Source organism: Pygoscelis adeliae, unplaced genomic scaffold (assembly GCF_000699105.1).
Source record: "Pygoscelis adeliae isolate BGI_AS28 unplaced genomic scaffold, ASM69910v1 Scaffold105, whole genome shotgun sequence".
Classification (NCBI taxonomy): Eukaryota; Metazoa; Chordata; class Aves; order Sphenisciformes; family Spheniscidae; genus Pygoscelis; species Pygoscelis adeliae.
In genome coordinates, this window is record NW_008824807.1 from 1936907 (window position 1) to 1954332 (window position 17426).

At 37.7% G+C, this 17426-nt stretch overlaps 1 protein-coding gene across 1 annotated transcript in view; it reads right to left on the reverse strand.

Moving 5' to 3' along the window:
• Nucleotides 1-17224, reverse strand: part of SYNE1 (spectrin repeat containing, nuclear envelope 1) — a 258380-nt gene extending 241156 nt beyond the window's left edge. The window contains 7 exon segments of the mRNA XM_009324159.1: nt 2349-2396; nt 7478-7587; nt 7729-7925; nt 9894-10072; nt 11733-11825; nt 15224-15307; nt 17132-17224. Of these exon segments, the coding sequence (XP_009322434.1) occupies nt 2349-2396; nt 7478-7587; nt 7729-7925; nt 9894-10072; nt 11733-11825; nt 15224-15307; nt 17132-17215 (795 nt within the window). The 5' untranslated portion in view covers nt 17216-17224.
• Between the last annotated feature and the right edge of the window lie 202 nt (nt 17225-17426).

Consider the following 17426-nt stretch of genomic DNA (forward strand, 5'->3'; position numbering starts at 1 on the left):
GGCGATAGGACGAGAGGAAATGGCCTCAAGTTGCGCCAGGGGAGGTTTAGATTGGATGTGAGGAAAAATTTCTTTACTGAAAGAGTGGTTAAACATTGGAAGAGGCTGCCCAGGGAAGTGGTTGAGTCCCCATCCCTGGAGGTATTTAAAAGACGTGTAGATGAGGTGCTTAGGGACATGGTTTAGTGGGCATGGTGGTGTTGGGTTGACGGTTGGACTCGATGATCTTAGAGGTCTCTTCCAACCTTAATGATTCTATGATTCTAAAGAAAAGTTATCTAGGATAATTATAACTATTTGTGCTTTCCCCAGTATGAGGATCATTGATCTCTGATCATATTTATTTCAATTTATCTAAGCCACTATGACTTATTTTCTGCATGTTACTTCTAAACAACATTTTAAAGTATTAATTTATCGTTACACCATTCTATGAATATTCACTGATTTGCAGAGATGAACAGACCTGGAGCACTCAACTGCTAAAGACCATCAAAGGTGGTAATTAGAGAAAAGTGTTTATGAGTTCCAATAGGATAAGGGGGTACAATTTAAATTTACAAAGAAAGTTTTCAGCCCAGACTCAAATCAAAACATTATTTTATTAACTGATATGCCGGAGTTAATTTGAAAATTACATAATACAGAATACTTTGGTGTTTGAAGAGCTAAAAATACACATCTGTGTTTCATGAGAAATTTAATTATGGATTTGAAAAGGAGTACTTTGTTGGGTTCTCTAATATGTAATTATACACCAGGTGAACCATTCAAATTCTCAGGCACAGGCAGGATAGAATTTTTAAATATGAACTATTAAATCTAAAAATATTGTCACCTGTTTTTCAGGGATGTTGAACTATTGTATTGCCTATGTGCTGAGAAAATCAAGTCCCTCTAAGAATGTTTATACATGAATTTGATTAATTATGCTATTCCTTTTGAAAACTGGCTTGTATATATGTGTTACCAGATGTATATGTGTCTATGTGTTACTGAAACACGTTCACTGACAACAGCATCACAGGTGCACGGTGAATGCTGAGCCAAGCATCATCTTCAGGGATAAGCTATTAATGCCTATCTGTGAAAATAGACAGTAAGTCACTGGAAGAGCTCAGAAAGTTATTTTTACGGTTGCTGCTCAGGAATTTCCTCTTACATTGGGGTCCTGCTGGCATAAAGATGTTGGAGGTGACAGTATTATCTTCTGCTCATCAGAGCACGAGAAAGACTTTACATCAGAAATACTTTGAAGGAGAGTGCTTCCTCTATAGTTAAATTTATACCAAGATAAAGAAACTGACAGAGCTTTTACCACTTCAAATCTTCACTAGCTTAAGCAGCAAGGCCCTGGGGCTGTGTAAGGCTAAGAATGTACAAGGTCCCATTAAATCAACCCAAACTTGCTTGCATGGATTGAGAAGATGGGAATAGTTCTGCTATCAGTATTAATCCTCACTTCAACACATATCGCTAGTTAGATATACATAATATGAGATGAACCCTTGATCATACTTACTTGAAAATAACCTGTTGCTTATATATTAAAAAAAAAAGAAAAAAACGAACCAACACAAAAGAGAGTGTGGAACCAAGGTAATTAATTGGATCAGGTTAAACTATAAACACTATTGACTGACTGCAGTGACACCTGTTGTTTGTTTCATAATATATTCACTTCGGCAGTGTTCCAGTTTCACCTCTGAATGTTCATTTCAAATATTTCATGTTAGATTTCTGAATTTCTCTCAGTTAAGACTAGACAATTATAAGTATCTAAATGTCCAAGATGATTAAAAAGGTATATTTTTTAAAACATCATAATTTATGTGAAAAAAGGAGCAGTGCATATCATGCAATTACACATGAATGCTCTCTCTCCTTCCAACGCACAGTCCACGTACATCACTTGCACAATCATCTATACAATCTAGTATCTACTCTATAAACCTCAAGACATACAAAAATATCCATCTAAAATGAGATTAGATGAGAAGAAACATTGACCTATAATCTATTTTTTCATGTTTATACCTACACTTAAGAAAACCAAAAGCATAGTCTGAGATTTATTATAGGAAAGTTGACTTGCTTTTCTGTAATATTTCTGTGAAATTATTTGCAAAATTAAGCATTAGGCTGTTAGGATCAGCTCATGTAAGAAGGCAGACTTAGACTCATTATATTCATCTATTTGCTTTTTCTGAAAGATTAATATATGGATCTAGCAAACCAAAGTACATAAAACCACCCAAAATCTAAAGTCAAATAAATGCAGGATAAAAACAGATAACAAGCATGAAAGGTCCAATTCAAGCAATTCTTCTGGAGCATATTACCCTTACCTTAAATTTCATAAAAGAAATGACAAAAGTTGGGATTGCTTGAAGTTCCTAGCAATATGAAACAAATGGGAAAACAAGAAGAAGGGGGGGGGGGGGGGGGAAGCAAACAAAATAAAGCAAAGAAGACAGAAAGTCCAGAGAGAACAATACAAGAGCCATGCGTGTGAGAATACATGATGTACTTAAAATATTATCAGGTTCATGTGTCTGTCTAGCGAAGTAGTTTTCATATTAGGTCTGATTTCCAGATTACTAGTCACTACATGATTTATTTTATCTGGAAAAACAGTTGCTTACCTTAGAGTAACTGTGATTCTTTGAGATGTGTTGACTACACAAGTTCACATACGTGCATAGCTGGCCCATGCATGAGATATTAGATCCCTTTTAATTCTGGAAATGCACATGCAAATAGCTGTTCCCTCTGACCACAAATAAGGGATAAGCTTCAATCGTTACTCCACTTCTTCCAATGCAAATTCCTTATGAACTGAGCATTGGAGGGAAGATGAATAGGAATTTGTGTGGACAACACATCTTGAGGAAACACAGTGGCAGCTGAGTTGGCTGGAGGGCAGGGGGAGAGGGTTAGAAATCCTTCCCCCCACACCATCAAAACCCACCCAGACATGCTCCACTCTGAAGTAGGATTCTTCTAACTAAATGTAGGCATCTGCAACTGAGAGAGATAGTCACTCTTTCAGTTCTTTTTGACAAATAGAAAAAAACCTGTTGCATCTAGCATCTACTGCCCAACTCATCTCATTCTACAGCAGGCACTTAACACAGGTCAGATGGAATACACCTTAAAAGTGCTTAATTTTGGAAAACAAGAAATTAAGAGTACCCCAGGAATTTAAGGGATAAAACTCTTGCAAGGTTATGTCTCCCAGGTACCTGGATTCTACCATTCTGTGATACATATTTCCTTATACTAGACTTCAGGGGGAAGACAGAAAGGCTAAGAACAGGGGGATTATACCAGTCACAAAAATATAAAGCATGCCTGGATTTCTTTTTAATCAACTGCTAACAACATTTTATCTACCATTACCTAAGGGAAGGATTCATCTGAGGCAGTTTTAACTCTGTTGAAATGCTATGCAACAGGAACTTCCAGAAGACAGTTTATTTAGGACACCATCTTAAGAAAGATGCCATCTAGAAAAGTGTCTATCTCTCGCTGTTTACAGGTGGAGGGTAAGTACCTAGCTTTTACATTCTTAAAGATGGATGAATCCTGTCCTAAATAACTAAATTAACCAAATAATGTAAAATTCCTAAGGAAAGCTTTATGATGGACATGGGTACTCCAGGTCAGTAAGAGGGAAGAAAGAGGCAATAGATACTGTTCTACCTTGCACTGTTAGCTATGGTGATCACAAGGGCATCCAATTCATTTACATGGTTTCCACAAAACACAAAAGGGCTATTTTAAAATGCAGCAATCTTACATGTTTGGTCTGATCTTACATATGTTTGTATACCTAGAACAGAATCTGTGGACAACACTTCTTGAAAAAGAGTAAAAGAATTTTCAATCTAAATGGATTATATAGTCACACAAATATCTTGTATCTGATGCACTGCCAGCTCTGTGCGCTGAGAAAAGAAGTACTCTCTCCTTTACATTTTTTCCCATCAATTAATTTCACAAGGTGAATATTAGAATAACCATGGGTGCAGAAAGGGGTTAAAAAAAGGCACTTAAATGGCTTGTGTTGTCAAGAAAGTCAGTTGCCATACTATGATTCCAAGCAGTTATTTCTATCAAAAAAGATTTCCCTTAAATTTGTGAAGTGATAAGTTCATGAATGTTTCCTTAAGTACAAAATAAAATAGTTCTTGCTCTTATAAACAGAATCCACTTTTCTATTTTTTTAAAGGAATTTAAATCTCCATTCTTGTATGATGCCATTTAGAAAAGAGCATTCCTCTTGCATTGCAAGAAGACCTCTACTGTCACTGTTTCATTAAAATAAATCTTAAATATATCAACTGCGCTCTTAAATATTATCACAGAATTGCAGAATCACAGAATGGTTGAGGTTGAAAGGGACCTCTGGAGGTCATCTGGTCCAAACCCCCTGCTCAAGCAGGGACATCTAGAGCCAGCTGCCCAGGACCACATCCAGATGGCTTTTGAATACCTCCAATGATGGAGACACCTCTCTGGGCAGCTTGTCCCAGTGCTCAGTCACCCTCATAGTGAAAAAGTGTTTCCTGATGTTCAGAGGGAACCTCCTGTGTTTCAGTTTGTGCCCATTGCCTTTGGTGCCTCACTGGGCACCACTGAGAAGAGCCTGGCTCTTTGCACCCTCTCTTCAGGTATTTATACACATTGATAAGATCCCCCTTGAGCCTTCTCTTCTCCTGGCTGAACAGCCCCAGCTCTCTCAGCCTCTCCTCATACGAGAGATGCTCCAGTCCGTTCATCATCCTTGTGGCCCTTCGTTGCGACTCTCTCCAATATGTCCAGGTCTCTTGTACTGAGGAGCCCAGAGCTGGAAACAGTGCTCTAAGTGTGTCCTCACCAGCTGGCAACCTCCCTTGACCTGCTGGCAACTCTATAAATTTGGATCTGCTGTTATGATAGCCTTACTTAACCTGGCGATTTAAATGATCCTTTGCCTAATTTTCACCAACCCATACGCAATTAAGAATTTGGGCTAAAACGTATGAAAGCACTCAGTGAAAAAAACTTCCAAAACATATTTGATTACGAAATATTTGATTGAGATTTTTCTTTCAATCTTCCCTTCAAATACTGTATAAATATGGAATGCAATACTTATGTCTGTATATTTTTAAACTGCATTGTTGGATTCTCAGCACTAGAATCTCTTCACAAGCATCATGTAATATGAATGGCACTCTTATTTTGCCAAGGATTATCTGGATATCTTGTTTCATCTAGGTACCCTGCAGTCAACAGGATCAACTGCATTAACTCGGGGCTTTTTTCCCCCTCCCATCCAGAACTGTGTAAACTAATGTCCTAACTTTTGTTGGAATTTGTATATGATAGTATACCAAACCTATCATGATTTTCCTGAGAACACATCAAATATCTTAAAATGCAAGTTCTAAGTATGGGAAATTTGATTATCTGTTGACAAATTCTCCCTGAAAAGTCATAATCAAAGCAACCGAGTGCAAAATAAGCTTCTCTCTGTGATATATGACAAAAATACAAAAGTTTACAGTAATAAAAGACCAAAGTGTGCCAAAAGTTTAGCCATTTGAGAGCTTATGTCTATCCAGTCCCAAATAAATGAAAGCATTGTGCTGTTTTTTCTATGTATTTCACTGCTTCAGGGCCAGTGACTACTTGGGGTCCTGGACTTTTTGTGCATTGCTTACTGGCTTGGATCCATCCAGATCTCTTTCCCATCAACCTATCACATGCCATGTGGTCATAATTTTGTACCATGATCAGGAGGTGAGGGAATTGGAAGTTATGGTGGACAGGACTAGGGAGAAAGGTATAGAGTGAACATAGGTGCCTGATAAGGATGAGAATTTTCCAGAGATGGATTAGCAGAATTTGTGTCAGAAAAAACTGAGGGCCCCATTGCTATTCTTGACTGGAGACTCCACTGGAGAAGTGGAGTTTGTCTCAAACTGCCAGGCATGTCATCAGGGGTGTGAGAAGGAATATAGTTCTTCCTCAAGGAAACAAAGAATGATGATATTGGTACGATGTTAAACTCTTAATTTCTTCTCAAAGTCTGGGAGCTACTGATTTCTGCAGTGTGACATGCAGGGGACCAGCGGTTCTACCAAAATTCACCTGGATTGTTACTGGAATATCTTAGCGATATCTAGGAAGAGGAAGTGGTCTTGAGCTAAGCATGTCAAACTGATGAATTTCACTTCCTAGTCATTCACTGGGAATTCTGGAGGCAACTCAGTAGTTCCCCTTTCACAACTCACCTGCTATCGCCTCTGTGGGTATAGCCAGAGGCAGGCAGAGTGTGGGGTGGCTGAGTCCTGCATTCTCCTGCATTGTCTCTGCATAAAGCTCAGAAGAAGGTGGTGAGGCTGTTCCTCAGAATCCAACCCCAGCACAGGCAGCAGACCTGGCCAAGGCTGTTGGCAGCAGAAACTACATTGTGTGCCATGGTATGGAGATGCCACAGGCCACAGCATGAGGCTTCAGTGCTCACTACCTCTGCTTCAGCAGCCCCATTGCTCAGTGGGATGCTGTGGCATCGGCACACAAATGTCCTCAGACAAATGTTGCAGCAAGAAAAATGAAAAATTCCAGTGCTCAGGCACTGGAATTGGACAGCAGAGCTACCACTACCTTAGCCACGCATAGCCATAAGGAAGGAGATTCACTCCTTTCAAAGCTCTTCTGTAGCTCTGTAGGGAATGCAAAGAAACACAAATAAAAAGTGCTTCCTCTCTCTCTCTTGCTGGGGCTGAGCAGATTGTCTCAGCAGTGTTTCCTGTGTTTGCCATGAAGAAAGCAAATGATCAGGATTAGGAAGTGAGTCATGATCACTTGGCATCACTGAGTATAGCCATTCTAGTGCAAAGCCAATGCACTAGAGCATACACAAAACAAAAACCAAGAAAAAACCATGACTGAAAACAATTCCTTAGAGCGAATAGTCAAACATCACTGTGCAATAGAAAGAAACCTGTGTCAAAATTGTAACTGCCTCCCAAGCCTAAAAGTCCAAAGACTAAACCTAAGCAATCTCTTGGACTATTCTTGTTTTTTATCCAGAAACCCAGTGTGATAGAAACAGAAGTGACGCATTCAGGTAACAAATTATTGCAATCTCATTCCTGTTATGTTTGAAAACCTCTTAGGGAACTTCAGGATCCATTGGTTTGCTACCATCAACAATAACCGTTTGTGTTCTTTTTGGCTCCTACTGCTGAAAATAGGAAAATCTCTGCAGGATCACCATTCTATTTTCTCCATCTACTAGTAAACATCTGCAACACTGGTTCCTTTATTCTCAGCTAATCTTTCCCAGTTTTCTTATTGTGTTTGCTTTTCACTTGAACTGCTCATCAAAAGGAAACATAATAAACTATGAGAGCTATAAAATGTATTTATAAAGCCCTCCTCATGACAAACTGATTCGTATAGTTATGCAAGAGAAACTTACATCATTGTCCTGCACATCAGTCACTGTATGATGAGGATCAGGACAGTACTTCAAAAACTGGGCTACATAGGTCATGACAGACTTTTCATCTGGCTTGTCAACATCCACATCTAGACAAGTATAGAACATGGTAAATTAATTTTTAGCTGAATGGCACAAAATGCTGCTTAAATGTCTAAACACTATGAAATAGCACATCTGATTTAACCCATGCAAGTAGTTCAAACTATATTCAGCTATGCATTAGGTACCTTCCGGATCAAGGAGCCTTGGAATTCCTAGTTCTGCTTCTGCGAGTGTGAAGGCTTCTTCCAGGTTTTCTCTATTTGACCTTCCCCTCACTTTCTCCATGTCCACTAGATCTGGGCGGATGGCATGAATAACGGAATGAAATGCAACACCACTCCTCCAACTTTGTCCAAAATCTTTGACTTCAATTCCAACTTGCCTAAAAAATATGAAAGAAAAAAAAAGTGACTTGCAGCATCAGGACTGGATGAAATAGGGGAGGAGACACGATGCTCCACCCAGTGGCTACCCATCATTAAACCTAAACCACCTGTTCCTGCAATGCTAATCAGGTCGACTACAGCTCCAGCCATCCACTGCATAAATTCATTTCTGCCTATGAAGATCCGAGAGGTTTTTTGTCATATACATACTGTATTTGTCTCCAGTAGGCTTACTAGTGGCAATAAGCCAATGGCATTTTGAACAAATGAAGTGCACCAAGGTTCTCAAGGTTCTTGTACAACACACACAGAGTCTGTGGGTGTGTGCAGCTCCATTCACTATTCTCTCCCTCGCTATAAAGCACTTCGTATCTCCCTCCATTATAACTACTGCAGCTCAGTTAGGAACATCAGCATCATACAAAAAAAAAAAAAAAAAAGACTGCATTAAGCTGTTATCTTTTTAAATGAAAGCATGAACAGTGACATCACTGCTGTTCAGGTGAAAATGTAACACACAGATTTCTTTATATCCTGACCAAAAGCATGAGTAACACTATAATTTCATATACCCAGAACACTTATGCGTCCACTAAAAAATAAACAGAAATTATCAAGAAATAGCAATATACAATGAGAAAGTAATCAGAACTGAATCACACTTCTGACTGCTTCTTTTAAAAGTAATTCTGAAAGGCATGGTGGTCCACAGACTGCAAGACTGTTTTTTACTTTGAGCATGCAAACTTCCTTTGAGGACTCACTTATACACTAAAGTAGTCTTGCCGTTGGGAGGTTCACAGCAACAGTAACTCTGAATGAAGGCTTCATTCAAAGCTCACTGTGAAACACTTTCACTGACTTTAATGAGCTAGCCCTTGCAAATTACAATATGAAGCAGGGCTAGGCAAAGTGTACCATCATTCCTCTAGGCTTCTTTCAACACATTCCACCTACTCTTCTGCATAATGTTGACAGTTTCATTTGTATTTGTTGTTTACATGTCTGGAAATTGCAGCTGACCACTTTCAGTTGTCTGTCCCTTACTGACAACAATGCAATAGGAAGAATGTCAAATTAGACTGTACTGCACTAGAAATTACTGTATTCTATCTATTTATTGGCGAACTGGAGAAAGTCTGTATCTTTACAATTATATTTAATTTCTCTAAGGCACCATTCCATAACTGGCCATTTCCCCTCCACATTTTGCACGATTGATCTCTTCAAATAGCAAGTGATTCCTTAATTTGAACAAATAAATCCATTTTATTCTTTTACATCTTTGATTTTTATTTTCTTATTGTGGAAGCCATCAAACTACCATTGTATCTTTGATCTAATTTATGCTTTTTTTAATGCCTTTTTGGAAACAGAGCAAACGTGGGATAATTATACCAAATAAAAGAGAAAATTCTTAAGTTAACAAGAGATAGCAAGAAATAACTCCAAAATAACTTGGATTAAAAAGAATGAAAATTCAGGACAATTTTTGTAGTAATATGTCCCTTGTATCACAAAACTGCAGAAGGATATTCATAATTTTTCATCACCTGCCTTTCAACAGCAATGCCAGAATTTAGTGCTCCTACAAGCTCTGTCACTGAGGAATGCTAAGTTGGTGTGGGACTTGCATTGTCACATCGAGTGTTTCTGCAGCAGGACTAATACATTGTCATTCAGACAACTAATTCCCCTTTCAGTTCCTCATTCTGTCAAAGATAATCCCATTCATTTTTCAGAAACTATAAAATGTGATTGCAATGCAATGCAAATAGTTATTTATTACTTGCTTGTTGTATGGTGGTAACATTTAACAGCCCCAGTTGTCAAAAAGAGTATGATCACAGGGAGGTGCTATATAAATACAGAGCAAAAGGACAATCCCTGACCGAGAGAGTTTAGAATCTGAAGAAGTTGTTTGCACTTAAGATATAAATTCAGTTCATTTGTAGGTTACTTACTTTGCTGCTGTGTACTGTATCCATTTTAACAAAGCCTTCCTGGCACTTCCTTGCACCTTGGTTACCACCTTCCGTTTGCTTGGGGGACTCGCAGTTTCTGAACTGACAACACTCTCCACAGAAGAAGCGCTGCTAGACAACGACTGCAGCTGTGGGAGGTTGCTAGTAAGCTCTTCAATCTGTGGGGAAAAAATGTTAATGGACTGTTTGTAGATAATATTCTTAATTCTCACCAGTTTCTTCAATAATTTCCTAATACAACTGACAAAGTTGGGCAGAAGCTATGATTAACATGCTGTGTTTTATTTAACTGTACATTAAAGTAGCTTCAAAAATGCTAACGTATGTGCCCAGATGATGGTCTTAATTTCAGAAGTCCAGGACATGTAGCAATCATCGATTTTCTTGGCACCCTACAGCTAGAACAATATGCAAGTGTGTCATGTTACCTATTATGACAAATTACCATTGAAATAGGAGACAATGGCTTACATTTAGCTTGAATTCAAATTATAAAACAATCCACTAATTTCAGAGGAGGCTCATTCAATTAAAGAATGGAAGTGACCTCAATGATTTCATCTGGATAGTTCTTTATTTACCATTGTACTGTTTTGGCACAAATTCAATTGCGGCTTTGCTTAGAGGTACCTTGTGAAGGAATAGTGAATGTACTGCAGGCAAAATGCATTAGTAGTGCTTGCCGAGGGTGTATGACAGTTATTCGCATCATGCCTTTCATCAAATGAAAATCATTAACTTGACTCTTTTAAGAACATTAAGTTGACTAACAATTTGGTTCTTTAACATGAAAAAGTTATATCCAGAGGATGTTGCAAGATTGTCTGGGCTGTCTACCTAAAAAAAAAGTTTCGTCACATCACAGAATGTCTGCCACAATGAGAACTACAGCTCTCATGCGTTTCTGCTTTCATTCATGTTAAAATGGTGTATCTGCCTGTGACAACTAAAGAAAAGTTCAAAAAATGACCCAAGTAAAACTGATGCAGAGAACTAGAGTTTCAGTAACTCCAAGAAGCATAATTTCCCCCATTCTTTTCAATGAGCTATAAATTAAAATAAAAATGTTAATATCATTCTTGCTAACTTTTCTTCTGAGAAGAAGATCTGAACCATTGAGGTGTCGCACTGGTTGGCGCTTAGGAGAACAGCATCCCTGAGAAATGAAAGCTACATCACAAGAGAGCCAAAGCCAAAGAACTCCATAAAGAAGAGCAACAAAGTCAGCTGTTTTTTTAATTGTTGAGCAGGGACTCATTTTGTTAACTCATATGGACAGGATTTAGAAAACCATTTTTCCCTCCCACCTAACTTCAACAGAATGCAAATGATTTCTCCTCTACAAATTCAAATGCCTCTCAATCTATAACATTCACAGCTAAATTTTGTCCTTGCAAATATCTGCATCTCCCAGTGAAATCAGCATGTTTACGTGTATTGTTTGAAAATAATTACTGTCTGACATCAAATGCACTGGAATTAGACATACAGCACAGTCACCACTGAGGGTGCTAAAGGTACTTATTCCAAGAATCCACAATTCTATTCTTTTCTTCTGTTGCTCTGTTTTATTCTTCAGAGAAACTGGAAGAATATGTTCCAGTGATGAAGGAACTCCATTCTAGGCCCGGACCAATCTAACTTTACCCAATGTGAAGCACCCGTACCATCAACTGTTGCTTTATTCAGGATCAGATCCTCAGCTAATTATAAAGTGACTTAGCTCTGGTGAAAGACTGGAACTACACCAGTTCATATGACATGATGATCTGAACCATGGTTTGAGCAAGCTATACTGATGTATAAAAAATGTAGTACCTGAAAATATAAAATTATGGTCCACACCAAGCCAAGCACAATAGAAGGCCTGCCATCAGCAATATCAGTTGAGTTTATGTTGACAAGCTTAATCTATATAGGAAAGAAAACGTGTTATTACCACACACAAGGAATGATAACAATTATGAAACACATTTCAAATAGGTTTTAGATTTTAATGCATTTTTGCAATCAGATAACAAGTTTCTTAATTAAAAAAATCATTGAATGGTGCAATTTCACTTTTTAGACAGGTATAGCTATAGGTAATAAAAGATTTTTAAGACCATTGCATGATATTATTTGTAGAAAAAATATTTAATTTCAAGCTGAAACAACAATAAAAGTTACATAGAACCATTGTACAAACCGGAGATCCTCTGTATATAGACTAGCATGAAAAGCAAAGGGAAAAAGATGATACAAAAATAAGTTTTAAATGATTAATTATTAGGTAAATACATTAATTTAATTTTATAATGCAAAGAAAGCACATTTTTGGAACATCTTACAACACAATTAATAAGGAAAGCAAATTAAATACTCCATAACAGATTTTAAATCATGCAGGGGTTTCTTTCTATAGTTCTAATAGATTTGGAATGGGAAGAGGAAAGTGAGTTTAAGAATAAACAAGAAAAGGAAAAGTGGGGGGGAGAAAGCATAAAAGAAAGATAAGAGAAAAAAGAATGCCACAGTTCTCCAGTAGAGAGCCTTTTATTGTAAAGGATATTACCACCACTGATTAAGGCTCCTTTGCAAGACAAACCTGACTATAGTTATTTTAAAATAAGAAAAGAGTTGGAAAAAATGAGTTGTCCAAGGTCACATGAAGTTTTTCAACAGAAACGGGAACAGATTCCATGACTCTTAACTCTCAAATGCTAATCTATAGTCTGAATAAAGTATCACCCTAAAATAAGCTCACAAGATTAAAGGCAGTAAAGGAGGAGATAAAGAGTATATCATAAAGAAATTAACAGGTAGATAATGCTCAAGGAAATGGAATAAAACAGGCAGTATTGGAAAATTATCAAATATGTTAATACTTATTTCCTCAGCAAAACTAAGAGTCTGCCATCAATCATGATATAAATATGACGGGCTGCTAAAATGTTCATGCACTGCGAGCTTGTTCATGGACAAAGGTTATGGAAAAACCTTGGAGAACAGGTTAAAGAAAAGCAGGAGAATTACTTTAGGTGACCTCACTTGTCTTCCCAAAACAGAGGAAAGACTGCAGTTCTCTGAATCAGCAGCTGGAAACTCACTCGATAATGTCAAAAGCAAACAAAAAATTGCTGTTCAGGGCTGTCAAGCTCTTTTCAGAATTAAAACCACAGGCTGCTTGGGAAGAGGCAGAGGAGAAATCCCCACAGGTTGTATTTCCAATCCTCTCCACCAAGAAATCTGACAAAACTCTGGGAAAGTTGACACTACTTGCTTCTCTACCAGTCAATGAGGAAAATTTTCTATTACCTACCTAAAGAAAAATATACCAAGAGTCTCATTCTCTCAGCTGGACTAATTCCAACAAAAGCTTTTCTTTTTCTAGAAAGCGAGGTTTTTCTTATATGTATTACAGATCAAAAGATTTACAGGGACTCAGCTAAAGCTTCTGATTAGGCTACTGTTCACAGAAGCATAGCCTATCTAGTCTAGTTATTGTGTTGCCTTTGTCTTATACTCCATTAAAATGGATCTGAAACTACAAAATATACTTTTCAGAATCACGAAATAAACAGTTTGGTCCAGAATGCAATCTGTTAATTGCCAGCTGCATTTTGCAGTATAACAGGAGTATTTGCAGAAGTGTTTGGACAGTGATAATAGGAAGTTGATTAAACATGTAATAAACTTCACTTATGAGAGTGCCCATGGAGGAAGGAGGCGCTGTCGGCACTCCCCAAAGTGCTGTGCACTGCCACCCATCTCCCTTTGTTCACCTTTGAGTACAGCCCAGGGACTGCGCTCAGCTACTGAAGAGGCATTTGTTATCTGAACAGCATCCCCACCTCCTCTGGGAGAAAAAGGGTGACAGACTGGATAGATGCATCCTTCAGGCTGGATTCAACCTAGAGATCACCTGCTAATGGACACCAATCTACCCAACACACTGCACATTTCCAACTTCCTCTGGAAGAAAATCTGGCATATTGATACAAAGTACATACAAAAATAACTTGGAAAAGTCCAGAAAAAATACTCTGGTATCGCAAGCAAAACCACAGTACTCCATTTCTGGAAATCTATCTTGATCCTCAGCAGGGTCAGTTATCTAGCTGCACTGCTATATTATTCCTGGGATCTAAGCTGGATCATTCGAAGTTTGGGTCACCCACTACATTGTGACATGTAGACTAGGGAAGCATGGGGTTTTTGCTCTTCACCCCAGCCTCGTCTTATTTTATACAGCTCTCACCAGAAAGCAGCTCTCTTGTAGCTAAGCCTCCACTCTCAGGCTGCATATGATATGGTTTCTATTAACAAACTGTACTACATAAACTAGTGAAATCGTGAGCTAAAGCTGAATTTTGCTTTGGTTATATATTTGTCTTTGCTTTGGTTACACATTTTTCAATTAAAAAAAGTTCTCTCATAGATTTCTTTCTACAGGCATCTGCTAAGATAGTTTCCCATGTAAGAGAAATAAAATTAGGTCAAGATGCCATACAGTTAAAGAGAGGGAAAGAATACCAAAACCCAAAAACTCCTGGTGTACAGCACTGAGGAGACATAAAATTCATCAGGTGTTACATCTGCATTGAGAAAAATTGAACTAAAATGCAGAAATTAGAAGAACAAAATACCTGTAATCTAATTAAAAAACCAGATGCAAATCATTACAATATAGAGAGAAAAGTGAGGAAAAAAGGTAGAAGTAGACTGCTTTTATTTGATATTCATACCTAGATCACATTGAGCTTTTAGCTTTTCTGTCTTTTGTTAAATTTATAAAATATTTTGTTTCATTTCTAAAATGACCACAGCACTGACTTTACCAGAATCAATCTAGGAATTAGTCTGAAGTCCTGCCAAGCTAATAAGGGGTCACACTGTTCTAAATTTTCATGTCTATACTTTCAGGGATAGTTTTGCATGTACAACTTAGTGAAGTCCATAAATCTATTCTTTTAATTATAAATTAATAACTCTGCTGAACTGAAGACCATTGTTCTTTGCTGAGAACAGCAACAGGGAAGAAGGGAACATGAGGAGCTGAAAAGCACATAAAAAAAAAAAATGGAAAGAGATCATCCAAGGTGATTCTAACTAAAAAAAAAAGTTTTACCCTATACATTGCTACGTATTAGTGTTGGAACTTGACATTTTTAATTTACAGCAACTTTTAGGCACTGTATAGAAACTGAAGACTGCATACATAGCTCCAATTTTGGAGAATAAGAACAGGTAGGTTGATACAAATCATACATTTAAGGAAAGAAACAAAAAAATAAGGAAAACCCAGGACTAAGTGCTACAAAACCTACCCGTCTTCCTTCTAGAAACTTAAGAGCTGTGCCAATGTTGGCAACCCAGTGAATTCTCTTCAGCTGACGTCCCTGCTCACAAGGCTTAAAGAGAAAGAACAGTGTAAACTCCAATTAGATTTATGTCAATTTGCTGCAAAAAGTGAAGTTCCAGATTATTATAAATGCCGATGTACATAACTTAGTCTGATTTACATGTTAAACTGTTCCTTGGAACAGTCAAATTCTATTTTTGCATATACTAACAAGGAGGACCGACAGATATAGGGGACATAACTGTGACAGTTCTATTATTAAAAAGTTATGTCTTAATAACCTCAGGATGCAAGCTGTTGGCTTCAGCCCATAAACTTCATCAAATCAGAGAACTGTTTTTCTTACGTAAAATAAACTATTTCTCTTTTTATACACACACACATATATATCTATATACACATATTTGAGAGAAGGCAACATTCTCTCAGTAAAATATTTTTGCTTGCAAAGGAGAAGTCAAGGTAGTTGTTATTTTTAAAAATCAGTCTGCAGTGAAGACATTTTACCTAGAGAATTTTTATGCATTCTCTCTAATACCTCATTGGTGATAGAGAACTATCACAAACCCTCATTGAACAATGAATTTTGCTGAACTTCAGACATGTAGGCTAAAAAAAAGACAGAAACCTTTGAATTAAATCAAGAACACATTCTAGGTTTCTAATACTCTACAGTGGAATTAAATTCCCCACTGAATCTCATATTGTAATGCAAATACACCACTACTATCATTTAAATTCCTGTTCATAAAGTTACAAATGGATTTAACAAAGGCCTGCTATAGATTCTGAAATTCCTCTTGCAGTTACTACAGAATATCATATTCTGCTATACGTGACCTTTAGATTAACCAGACATTATTCTGGTTCTGTGATGCCTCTTGTCTTTCACTAATTAACGTGGGCAGGATACAATCCAATGAAGTTCATTGTAACAGGTGTCGTCATTAAAATTCTTTCCCTGTTTTACTACTTCTGTTTTGCCACAAGAGGGAGACTTTCTGTCTTAGACGAACAGAAACAGAAATAGGTATATTTCAACAGAGCAGAAACACGCTTGAAAGTATATTTTTTTTCTCATCTTACAGTAAAATCGCTCTTGTGGTGTGAATTACTACCTAATTTTGGGCATCACCTGCAACCAAAACAGAGGTGAAATATGAAAAAGGGGCAAAAGTGTGGCACTTGCAAATTGCCTGCATGTGAGGGAACAGGTAACGTCTGAACCATAGAGCAAGCCGAATGACGGACTGTCGCCCTACTCTTTCAGATGCTGCCACCTGATCTGCGAGCTGGTTTAGAAAAAGTGAGAGCCCTTGGCCTAAAACACTTTCGTTTTTCTCCCGCATCACATGCCCCAAACCAGCCTGGCTCCCAAGAGACAGTCTATTTGCCATGTACACGCCGTGGCCTCTGTACACAACTTGGCTGTGAAAAAGCCATTTGTCATCAGTTAAGGTTCTTTACAGCAGCAGAGCAGCTGCCAAGGTAAATGGATATAAGACCCCATGAAATTTGAGGGGCTCACAATTTCCTTCCAGAGAAAAAGCCGTAAACTTAACAAGAAAAGACTGTCATTATGTCTTCAAGATGTATAGAAGTAGTTGCAGTTCAGACCTTGTTTGTGTCATAGTAGTAACACCCAGATGAACTGCAAAGACTAATACAAATAAGCAATTTTTATGAACTAGTAAGACAAAACTAATAGAAAATGCACAAGATCAAGAATGTCCATCTGTAATCATCTTTTTCTTTTGTTTTGTAACCAGATAGCCCACTCTGTGGGTATTCAAATATAGAAACATATTAGAAAATTATACCTTAGAGAAGTTATGCAACTATCGTGTATATTTAGAAGGAAGGAAGTTCTTACCAGCTTCTGCCCTGAAAGAACCTCCAAAAGGGCAATTAGCATTACCCCATCTTTAATATCTTCAAACAGATCATTCACCAGCATGGGAGGATTGCGCTGAAAAGGGAGAAGACTTCAGATATTATAAAGGCTCACCAGCATTACATCCTACCTCCCTTCCTTTCAAACAGAAACACAAAGAGTGGCTGGTCCCCTTCTTTACGTTTTATACTGCTTAATATCAACGTATCGTTTAACCATTGCTTTGCCACCATATTGTTTAACTATTTAACATTTCTGGCGCAGGACTGTAACA